Genomic DNA, 12,309 nt, shown 5'->3' with positions numbered 1-12,309 from the left:
CAAAAGAGGCCAAAAGGCAGCCTTTGTATTGTTAAAGTTTCCCACACTGATGCAACTATTGCTCAGTTCTCTTCATGCTAAAGCAATGTGTTGCCAAATGAGTATTTACAGATACAGAAATGAAAATGACGGCTTGATGCTGTCTTCTCAGTTTTGTACCAGCAGAAAGAGGACAGTTGATACGTTGTCACTCCTTAAACGCTGCAGTATGTGGTCTGTTGGCCAGGGTTGGTAAGGGTTAACTCTCCAATTCGTGGTCTAAGCTTGCTATGTGTTAAGGGCTTAGTGATCGTTGGACACAGACTCGAACCCAGAGCCGTATTTGAAGAGTGGAGCTAGAGGGGAGGGAGCAGAATATCCACTTTTGTGCCGTTTTCACACTTCATCATGAACATGCCCGGCCAGCCCTGCAGTCCTTATTCATAGAGTTATGCTATTTATTTAGCCCTGTACTTTCTACGTTTTGATTGAGTTTAAATAGAGTTCGTCAAATGCCAGTGACCTACAGAAATCGAAGGTCCACAGGTGATCTGTTGACATGGGGGGAAAAAAGCTCCTGGTTGTTTTTCAGACATGTTTTTGTTTTTGTGAGCCTCTGGGTTAAGCTGAGGCATGTGGTTTTGTGTTCGCTGGAAAGATAGGAGGTACTTGTTGTAGCTCTCTAAAAAGACACACAGAAGCACTCATGCCTGTTTAAAACAACAGCCAGACAAACTTCAGCCAGTAAACAGAATTATTTTCTTTTCAATAGATAATGGTCTACACTACAGTATGTCTGCTCGACAACTTGTTGCTCTTGCAAAACTTTTTCTTCTCTCTTTTTCTCTCTACTTTTTTTCTCTCAAAGAAACAGGAGAGGGAGAGAGAGAGAGCAAAAAGATTGGTTCCTGCAACTGTTGTTCTGCACTGTGATTGGTGGAAGCCTGTTGCTAGGCTTATGTCATTGTGTGCGAGAGTTTTCTGCTTCCTCTCTGTGAGCCGATAGGTCGGGTTTGAACTGGTTAGGACTTCTACCACTTGTTGAACATCCCCACAGTTTATGTGGTTCTCCTCTCCTCCTGCATGTGAAAAACAGCAGCTACTCTGCTGGGACAGAGCTTAAGCATGGCTTCCTAAGTTCCTGTCTCTCCCTCTCTTTTAATCTCATTAGCTTTTATCATCCTCTTTATGGGTAGAAGCAGTCAACAGTTTAGCATTAGCAGTGTGATAATCAAAACAAATGCTTTTAACATTCAATAAAGTGGCTGCCATTCCATTCTACTTGAGCCCAAGACATTCGAATTAGAGATGATCTGATACCAATTTACTCTTTCCGATTCCACTATGTATCGGTACCATTCCGACAACAGTGCATTAATTAAAGTACACGGATACTCTGTATGGATGTGATATGATTGTTCTATGATTTGGCTCAAGTTAAGCGAATGAATTACATGTTGACAATGACATTTTGCTAGGTCTGACTAACCTTACTCTGAACTAGATCTGCACGTGTTATTGTTTGCCTGTGTAGAATAAATAAATGAGCAATCATTATGTGATAAATTGTGTGATTTGATTGGTGCATAAACTTGCATATTGAGTATTCAGTTCACCAATACCCGAGACAGCACTTTAGTCTGTATCGGAGGCATTTCTGATAGTGGTATATCAGAACAACTGTAATTTGAAGTTTTTTAAAGGTTAGCGATCTGCCATATCACACATCTGCTGTCAAGTGTGTGCCAATCACAGGTGTGTGACTGGCACCTGAGCATCGGTTCTGCAACTTATTGGAGCATACACATGCTCTACAAGTTTGTGTATGATCCAAGCAGCAACACTGCCCCCATGGATAGATGACATAAATCAATGTCACTAATTCAAACTATTTATACAACTTTTAAATGATGATTGATAAAACCTGGACCAAAAACACTATAATATATAATAAAATAATGTCCGTTCTGTTCACATTTCCCTTAAATTCCCCAATTTATAAAGGCCTCATATTCTTCTGAACTCCAGTATTCCTCACCATATTAAACATTGTGATATTAGCTAATAGGGTTCAGCATTACATGTCCCGTGCAGTACTTAGTTCCGACAAACGACAACCTACCTCAAACCCTAACCTAACCATAACCGCAAGCACAGACTAATGCTCCGTCGGAATTACGTGCGGATCCCTTGAAACGTGTCAGCCAATGCTACATTTGTTGTAGTTGTGTATGAATGTATGTCACCTAACTACAATACCATCAATTTGAAACTGTGAACTGGTCAACACTGATGCTCAGTGATGCAGGTTTAATAGGAAACATTTTATCTGGATATTTGTGCCCATGGAAATACACCCATTCTAATTACTATAAGGCAAGCATCAATGGAACCCCTTTGTTGCCGGTGGCCTGTTATTCTGAAGATGTGTGCACACCTGAGGTGAAACCTGTGGAGTCTCCCAACCCAAATACACTTAGGGTGCGTTCAGATATAGGCACACTGAGTGAGCGCACTGCCAGTACAAACTAATAGGCGAGCCGAGTACGCTCCCGGTGTGCAATTCCGAACGCACCCACAATGCTATCGTAAGCACCACACGCCACTACAGCTCCCATCACATACAGTACATGCATATGCATGCATGTATGTACACACACACACACGTGCGCGCACACACACACAGGCCATGATGTGAGTTACAGTAAAGCTAGTATGTGTGTGTGTGTGTGTGTGCCTTCTGACAATAGTGCTTGGCCGCGTTCACGAGCCTGGACCCTGGGCCTAAGCGGTTTTATGTGAAAAGGTTGGTGCATATCATAAGCCCTAACGCTGACCAGCCTCTTCTGCAGCTTTGCTGAGCCATGGGGCTCCCAGTACAGCGGCCCCAGTGCCGCTGTCACCCAGCAGAGTGCTGACTCTAGCCCCAGGGGCATGTTTACTGCTGCCCTGCACCCCCACGGTGTGGCATCAGGGGAGGGAGGGGGAGGGGGGGTTAGGCACACACAATGAACCTGCTGAATATGGTGCTCTGTGGCTATCTGCGCTGGGGGACAAAATGACCAGGCATGGGCTCCTGGACAGAACGTAGCTGATGCCTCGACTTTGCTGGGTGACAACGATCTGACTCCCTCTTTCCACCCCATCATCATTACAAAATTGAACTTGTTTATGGGGGTTCTTTATTGGGTATCCTTTCGCTTGTACACGTGCGTGCGCGCACACATGTGTGCTGTGCACCCACACACTGCATACACAATTGGATAGCTGGCAATCAACACACTTGACTTAGGCAGCGGGCTGAATAATTTCCCCAGCAGTGCCAGCAGACCAAAAAGGAATAAAACACGCCTAACACATTGTGTTCAATGTCATTTCCAGCGTATCACTTTTGATAAAACTAAACAGCAGCTATTGACTCTATAATAACCACACCAGGCCAACACACTGTACCAGTTGACTCTATAATAACCACACCAGGCCAACACACTGTACCAGTTGACTCTATAATAACCACACCAGGCCAACACACTGTACCAGTTGACTGTACCAGTTGACTCTATAATAACCACACCAGGCCAACACACTGTACCAGTTGACTGTACCAGTTGACTCTATAATTACCACACCAGGCCAACACTGTACCAGTTGACTGTACCAGTTGACTCTATAATTACCACACCAGGCCAACACACTGTACCAGTTGACTGTACCAGTTGACTCTATAATTACCACACCAGGCCAACACACTGTACCAGTTGACTGTACCAGTTGACTCTATAATAACCACACCAGGCCAACACACTGTACCAGTTGACTGTACCAGTTGACTCTATAATTACCACACCAGGCCAACACACTGTACCAGTTGACTGTACCAGTTGACTCTATAATAACCACACCAGGCCAACACACTGTACCAGTTGACTGTACCAGTTGACATAATTACCACACCAGGCCAACACACTGTACCAGTTGACTGTACCAGTTGACTCTATAATTACCACACCAGGCCAACACACTGTACCAGTTGACTGTACCAGTTGACTCTATAATAACCACACCAGGCCAACACACTGTACCAGTTGACTGTACCAGTTGACATAATTACCACACCAGGCCAACACACTGTACCAGTTGACTGTACCAGTTGACTCTATAATTACCACACCAGGCCAACACAATGTACCAATTGCTGGTGTTATTGTCGAGCTGGGACAAACAAAGCTATTAGAGCTGCCTTCCTTATCTCTACTTCCTCCTTGGCTTTGAAGGAGTCCTTTTTGGCCCCGGCTGATTGGTGGAGGAGCTGTACGCTATCTGTGGTGTGATAGGCTGTGGCGCAAAGCCAGTGGCGGTTGTACGGCAAAGTATAACGGGTGCTTTCCTGAATGCCTGTTGTTGTTGCAGCAGGTCCTGCAGGTAGCCTACCCATCCCGCTGTATGCAGGGCAGACGTGCCACTGCCACACAGCTATGGTGGTTACTGTCCTTGTATACTGCTGCTAGACTGCTGCCCCCCCCCACCCCCCCATACACGGTACACCAGTTAATAGGGGGGCTTGCTGCTGCATGTATGGTTGTTTTTCTCTCAGGGTGTACTTTACACATAGAAGCGTACACAGACAACAAGGCACTTATTATCAGCTGCTGGTGTTCCAAATAAATTTAGATCATGAATCATTGTGGCCCATTTCATCATAGGGTTAGTTAGGGGGAATTGATTGAAACATGTTTGTTGAAAATATCAATGCATAGTACAAGCAGTGGCTTGTTTGCACTGTTTTGCATACAGAGGCGGGATGCGTAGAGTCGATCATGATCAATGGCTGCAACAAGGAACAAAAGAAGGAGACATATTAAGTGATTATGTTTTCTTAGGGCCGGGGGTTTGTTCTCTCAGCGAGCTCACGTTTAGACAGACAGACCCCCACTCTCCTCACGGTTCACTCCGCCCCCCTTGGGGCAGGCCTCTTCCCGCTATTGGTCGAGTGGAGGCTGTTTTCGCGCTGCGATTGGCTGCGGGGTACGTCGGTCACACAGACCTCAGCTTATTTACCGAATGTATGTGCAGAGACATAACGTTATTCTGCTGTGTGGGGCTCCGACAGCTGACAGCGGCCAGCGGAGCACTTTACCCAGTGCCTCAAGGAACAAAGACAAGAAGGAAACAGCCATTCAAATTACATTCATCATTTTTTTATATCCGCCAAAATTGAGCTGCAAACCGAACACGACATGAGGCACGCAATCGCACCTTCGGAAAATGTGGAAAATAATTCTTTAACCGTGACAAACCTGCTAAAGATATGCACTCATTGTGAACGGATGAGCAAAAAGGTACGTGAAAGAATTAGGCTACGTTTAAAAGAAAGGCAAATGAAAGTTCCCGTTATGAATGCATGCACGTTTTGACACTTTTGACAGTCGTCATTTAGCATATTTGATTATATGAATGTCATGATGTTGGTCGGTGATTTCATTCTTAGTTTGAATGAGAGCAGAGCAGCTGCAGTGCAGTCCTTTCTTTTGTGTCCCAGGTTGTTTACGCGTTTGAGGAGTTTGATCCTGTTTGTCATCGGTCAACATTATAATGGATGGGTCCTGTTTTTTTCCTGATCATATCAAGTGTCGATGTGTCATTGATTTGATTGCGGGATTTAAAATAAACCCGTGTCATTGAAACCATTTTCTCGGATTCTATCTTATCCCGTTCGTTGGCTTCCATTCATTCATCCACTTCGTTCATTGTGCGCAGCAGCAGGGAACCGCTCCAGTGGGGACATGTCTGGACAAGCAACACTAGCCGAAAAACACTAATCCTTTAGTAGAGGATATGAACGGACATTATAATTGTATTTCCGTAATTATTATTTCTTTGGTGGTTTTAGTTATATGTAAACCCCTGGAGCTCGGAATATAAATAGTTAAATTTCCTATAGATAACTTTCCTAAAGTGTAATAACGTATTAATCGCAAAAACACAGCGCAGTTGTCTTGTATTTTTTTTATTTTTATATAGTTTTCCGAAATCAATCGGTGTGTCTGTGCAGCGCGATAGGTTTGCTGCAGTACAGTAGGCTACAGTACAGAAACAAAGCGCATTTGGTTTCATGGACTGGAGTCTGGATAACTTGGAGAAGGAAAAGTGACTGGAGCGTCGAGGCAGCTGATAGGTGACCTAGCACAGCAGTGCTCTGTGTGCGGCTGGAGGGTGCGAATTTCGAAAAAGCTTGAACCTGAAGAATAGTTTCCTTTTGTAACAGTTTTTAAAACTAAATTCTCTTGTGTCTTGCAGGATTTGGGAGTCCGCATCCCAAGGCCCCTTGGTAATGGACCAAGCAGATTTATCCCTGAAAAAGAGGTATTTGAAAATAAGTCACTATCTCATCTCCCTTTTTATAATAGCAACTGTATTGTAATATATTAGGAAGAACATATTAATGAATGGTCAATTAATGACATTGTGTATTGCTGATCACCCGTTTAGATCCTTCAAGTCAGCAAAGTGGACACCAGGACGCAATCGATATTTGAGGACGCGTTCGCAGCCCTCGGTCGCCTTGACAACATCTCCCTGGTCATGGGCTTCCACCCGCAGTACCTGGACAGTTTCCTCCGGACACAGCACTACCTGCTGCAGATGGACGGCCCCTTGTCTCTGCACTATCGCCACTACATAGGCATCATGGTAAGATATAAGAACTAAGAAGCACCCTCACGTTGCCTGATCACAGCAGTGGTTGTCAAAACAATGTCAAGGACTCCAAAATTAATATGTAATTGATCTGATAAAATATTTTTTCCCAATAGCCAATTCGTTACTGTCGGGAGGAAACCACCTAACTCAATTTTTTTAGGTTATTGCCTCGTCAACTTTTATGAGGCAATATTGAATATTGCTTTGTTTTCAAAATATATATTTTTTCCATTTCCTGAAAAATTAACATTGGAGTTGGGTGGTTTCTTGCCGACAGCACAACAGAGATATATTGTTAAAGTGGTTATTCGCTAATAGCAGAAGCTTAGCTTTAGCTGTTTGCTGGAGATATAACTTTGTCTAGAGGTTTTACAACTCTGTCGCCAAGTTGAAGATAAGCTGTATGAATAAATACACACTACATTGCAACAGACTTGGACGTTCTTCTGACCCTGGTTCTCTCTTTGCGGTGAACCTCTCTCTGTAGGCAGCAGCCAGGCACCAGTGTTCCTACTTGGTCAACCTCCACGTCAACGATTTCCTCCAGGTGGGCGGCGACCCCAAGTGGCTCAACGGCCTGGAGGGCGCCCCGCAGAAGCTACAGCACCTCAGTGAACTCAACAAGATCCTGGCACACCGACCCTGGCTGCTCACCAAGGAACACATCGAGGTAAAGAGAACTGGGTGGGAACGGGCACACGGGTCACAGGGTGGACAACACCGGGGGAGGGGGGCCTCGTGTAATAGTCTGAGATTGTAGGAGAGGTAAAGCAAGCGAGAACAGAACAAAATAAATGGCGTGAGAAGTAGAACATTTGCCCTACACTGTGTCCTAAAAGGTTATGGATGTTGATGTCGGAGCCAGTAGACTTATAACATCTTTCTCTCTCTCTCTTTCTCTTTCTCCAGCACCTGCTCAAAGCTGAGGAACATAGCTGGTCACTAGCAGAGCTCATCCACGCCGTGGTTCTCCTCACTCACTACCACTCCCTGGCCTCCTTCACCTTTGGCTGTGGCATCAGCCCCGAGATCCACTGCGACGGCGGACACACATTCCGACCTCCTTCCCTCAGCCAGTACTGCGTCTGTGACATCGCCAACGGCAACGGACATGCTTATCTCCACAACGACCACTTCGGTAACGAGGTGAGCAAAAATGAGCATTTTAGACTTTTTCCATTCATTTCTGTGCATTATGATGAATGAGACGGAACGACCCACCGACAGTACACTTCATCGTACACTAACCCAGAACATGTCGGTGCTCTGTGTGTGTGCTCAGGAGGTGTCTGGTGAGGTTGAGGTGCTAATGGAGAAAATGAAGCAGCTTCAGGAGTGCAGAGACGAGGAGGAGGCCAGCCAGGAGGAGATGGCCACACGCTTTGAGAGGGAGAAGACTGAGAGCATGTTGGTGACCACGTCAGAAGACGAGGAGTGCTTCCCCTCCAGAGATGTCTCCCGGCACTTTGAGGACCCCAGCTACGGCTACAAGGACTTCTCCAGGAGGGGGGAGCATGTGCCCACCCTCAGAGTGCAGGTAAATGCTGCTTGCACCCGATCACGTTTCTTTGCTCCCGATTCCGATCATTTGATTTTGAGTATCTGCCGATACCGATTTTTCCAGATCCGATATTTATATTTTGCTAGGACACTTATGCCATACTATAGTACAATATCCAGTCTAATATCATGATATGGATAGAATATTGATACAATGGATATCCCAATCATGTTTTCTAGCTCCCGGTCCGATTCCGATCATTTGAAAATGACGTGATCGACCCCAATTTCCGATCACATGATCGGATCGGGACAACGCTACTTGTAACACTCCCCCACACGCTGAACAGCCAAGATGCCACGCCGATGTCAAAATATGATTAACCACTGCCTGATTGACCTGTCACTAACCACTCTCCTGTTCTTATCTTTCCATAGGACTACAGCTGGGAGGACCATGGCTACTCTCTGGTCAACCGGCTGTATCCCGACGTTGGTCAGCTGTTGGACGAGAAGTTCCAAATGGCCTACAATCTGACCTACAACACCATGGCCATGCACAAGGATGTGGACACCTCCATGCTGCGCAGGGCCATCTGGAACTACATCCACTGCATGTTTGGCATCAGGTCAGTCCAGAAACAGTCGAGAAGCTGCTTTGTCATAATGTCTCTCGACATCATTTATAACGTTGTGGTTTGTCTCTGTGGTTCTCAGGTATGATGACTACGACTATGGGGAGATTAACCAGCTGTTGGACCGTAGCTTTAAGATCTACATCAAGACCATGGTGTGTAGCCCTGAGAAGACCACCAAACGAATGTATGAGAGCTTCTGGAGGCAGTTTCAGCACTCCGAGAAGGTGAGTTGAAACGAATAGAAGCTTTCGAGCAACACATTAGGGTGTATATTAGGGTGTATACTCATCCCTTCTTCTCTCTCTCGTCTCCTGTAGGTTCACGTTAATCTGCTTCTTATGGAAGCGCGCATGCAGGCAGAACTGCTCTACGCTCTGAGAGCGATCACCCGCTACATGACATGAAGTGCTTTTTTTTCTCTTTTTTTTTTGTCGTTTAATCGTTGTCTTTTTTCTGTCATTGTTGTCGCTCATTATGGGACACTTCAAGAAAAATAAGGAAAATTGAGGCTAAAAAAGAAAGGCAAAACGCCCCGGTTTGTGTCGACGTTGTCCCCATGTTGGTTGGATGTAGCGAAAAAGGATCAGAACAAAAGAGAGAGTCAAAAGAAGAAAGCAAGAGAGCTGCAAAAAAAAAGAAATGCATCATCTCAACTGGATACAGAAGCTCCTCTCGTTGCCTTCAGTGCCAAAACCGACCAAGAGAGGGCAGCCTGGAGCAAATTCCCTCGATCACAGGGACTTTGTGCCGGGGCCAGAGGACTGACACAGGAGGCATCAAGGCCAGCCTTTCAGTATTCCACCATGCGATGCAACGCAGTGGTTGCTAATCTCCTGAAAAGTGTGACGACCCATAGCGATTCTCCAGAAAGCAGTGCAGTCTAAATGGCCTGTGCACTTTTTTTTGATCATGTAGTCATTTGTTTTCTTTTTCTTTTTAATACCTTTTTACTTTTTTTGTATCGAGAGGTTGATGTTTTGTCGCAATCGATGTGGTTGCTGTTTTCATTAATGATAACTGGAGACGGAAGCATTACTTGGGCAGTGTAATTCTGTGTGCCTGAAACTACCCAGCACAGTGTGTAGACGTGCTGATAATGCTGCTCTCGTATTCACGGGGTCATATTGATCCTCCTTCCCCTTAACCCCACTCCAACCCCCCCCCCCCCCCCGCCCCAAAAATCCTCACCCCTATCCATCATAAATCCACTGCATTACTCCCCTTTTATGTCAACCCCCCCTCCCAAACCAAGCCCAACCTGTCTATGTAAGCTAATCTAAGGAGTTTGTGAAAAAACAGAGGAGAGAAACTCATTAAAAAGAACACTGTCTGAGCCCTATTGGTTGTATGAGTGTGAGCGAGCCTGTGTTTGTGACAAGTGTGGATGAGAGAGAGTGTGTGTCTGTGTGTTAAAGAGAAAATATTGAGACGAGAGAGAGGGGGAAAAAAGTCTTTTGGAATTTCAAGCGTTAAAAAAAAAAAAAAGCGAGGCACTTTGAAGGAATGAGATTTCCCGCTTCTGCTGTAGCTGTGTTATTGTGAGGTGACTGTTTATCATTTTGTTTGATGTTGTATTTTATGTTTCTGGTAAGATTTTTTTTAAAGGAAGAGTAAAAAGCTGATAAGAAAGAAAGTTAGAAACCAGGTCTTCCAGGAGGGATTTGGTTCCGGTTGTCCCCCAACCACACCTGTCTGTCTTCCACTCATCCCAGCTGCCTGGTCACCCTAACACTTTCAAAGCTTTGGATTGTGAATTTTACCAGTAAATAAATACCTCTTCTGTTTTCGCTATAAAACATATAAGAAGTGCTCTTTGGCGAGCAGAAAGACTCATGTTTTTTGGGTTTCCCTGCTCCCGTTAGTAGGGAACCGGGCCAGCCCACACTGGGCCACCTGCGATCGGTAAACTGTCAAGCGCAGAAGGTTTTGTAGCTGTGCTTGTTTTCCCTTGTGGGGAGAAAACCTAACCAGTGCAAAAGCAGCTTTTTCTTTTCTTTTTTTTGGATGGAGGAATGGACCCTCTGTGGTTTTCTTTTTGTTTACTAAAACCAGTAAAGTACTGCATTCTTCTTCTGAGGATGGATTGAGACAACTGGACGGATGAATGATTGATGTAAAGGAGGAGGATGATGGTGATGATAATAGCATGGTACATCATTTGGAGGTGGTTTTGAGAGGAAGTGGATGTTATATCGAACTTCTGACTGATGTCAGTTACTGACACTTTTTTTTATATGAAAAAACAAACAAGATAAATGAAAGAAAAAAATAAAATATGATACTGAATCTGTGTGCATCCTTTGTAGTTTTCTCCCTAACCAATTTGTTTCTATTGCCTCATTAGAGAGAGAGAGCGCACATCTTTACACACAGAAAGGCCTACTACACTTACTGTATTCAGGAAACAAGTACCTATAGCACAATCAAATTAGTCAGAACTCTGAACAAAGAGCATTTCCAATTTTCCACTATTCCATATACAGTATGTCCAGTATATAGGCATATCACGTAACCTGTGGCAGTAATATGCTGCTCATACAATTTTGCACGCTTTTATGCAATGACGATTCATAACATGGCATGGAATGTCATTCTGAGACCATGCGTTCCATGTATCTGAATTAGACCCAGTTCTCTGTCAAACAAGGTATTGGGAGAGTGACATTACTCAACACTATGCTGAACTCAGGGGAATTGTTCGGTCTGTGTCCTCTGCACATTTAGTGCAGTGTTTTATGTGGATCTCATGTACTGTACAGGTTCTGGAGTTGTGTGGCTAGTACAGAGCCACCTAACGCCCCGATCCCTTTGGGGCACTTCAGTCTCGCTCAAGGTTTCTCTTTATTGTTTTGAAGGAGGACTTTGTGCCTGACCATAGTCTGGAATAGAGATAAGGGTTACCTTTGTTTGTTTGCTTTCCTGACCTCTGAACCTCTCTAGGAAAACTCCTTAAGCTGCACAAGGATGAGTTATGGCGGTAATCCATCTATTCAAACAAGTGTTTTCCAGTGGGGAGACACACACACACACACACACACACACACAAACAAACCGTATTTGTTTTCTCCATTGACAAAACAATTGCCTTTATAATTCGGTAATTATTACAAAAAGAATAATCACAGTCTTTCAATCCGTCTGCTTCATATCAATATGAGAAATTCTATATGGAGAACAATGTTATTAACTCTGGATAATGAGATTTTTTTCCTGAAACGTTTGCTTGTCTTGTGATTGTTGTTAAGGTCACTATTGTATGAAGACACGGGAACTAAGGTGGGGATTTACTACATTTAAGTGCCGTTTCTCATTTGTTTTGATGTAATAACGATGTGACTTTGAAACGCTGTACTCTTACCTGGTGTAGCTTGTAAGCACTGCCTGGCCCCATATCTGTGTAATAATAAAGGCTTTGAGAAGCAAAATGTTTGAAACAGCACTCTTCTGATGTGATTTATTACAGTCCAAGTTCAGACAGGTTCAGGACAGGTTA

The 12,309-nt window shown here is 44.4% G+C and overlaps 1 protein-coding gene across 2 annotated transcripts in view; it reads left to right on the top strand.

Moving 5' to 3' along the window:
- Positions 1–11,102, top strand: part of sesn1 (sestrin 1) — a 61,994-nt gene extending 50,892 nt beyond the window's left edge. Inside the window, exons 1-9 of one of the 2 annotated variants that reach the window (XM_080790472.1) lie at positions 5,081–5,318; positions 6,277–6,342; positions 6,469–6,669; positions 7,166–7,348; positions 7,588–7,824; positions 7,961–8,215; positions 8,617–8,807; positions 8,896–9,040; positions 9,134–11,102. In XM_080790472.1, the coding sequence (XP_080646598.1) occupies positions 5,217–5,318; positions 6,277–6,342; positions 6,469–6,669; positions 7,166–7,348; positions 7,588–7,824; positions 7,961–8,215; positions 8,617–8,807; positions 8,896–9,040; positions 9,134–9,220 (1,467 nt within the window). In that variant the 5' untranslated portion in view covers positions 5,081–5,216 and the 3' untranslated portion in view covers positions 9,221–11,102. Of the gene's footprint in view, positions 1–5,080; positions 5,319–6,276; positions 6,343–6,468; positions 6,670–7,165; positions 7,349–7,587; positions 7,825–7,960; positions 8,216–8,616; positions 8,808–8,895; positions 9,041–9,133 lie in introns of those variants that run through there. The other variant, XM_080790471.1, reaches the window with a different exon arrangement.
- The last annotated feature ends 1,207 nt before the right edge of the window (positions 11,103–12,309 follow it).

This window comes from Protomyctophum bolini, assembly GCF_963924005.1.
Source record: "Protomyctophum bolini genome assembly, chromosome: 19".
Lineage (NCBI taxonomy): Eukaryota > Metazoa > Chordata > Actinopteri > Myctophiformes > Myctophidae > Protomyctophum > Protomyctophum bolini.
The sequence above is the reverse complement of the archived record's forward strand: the minus strand, read 5'-3'. Positions and strand labels throughout refer to the sequence as shown.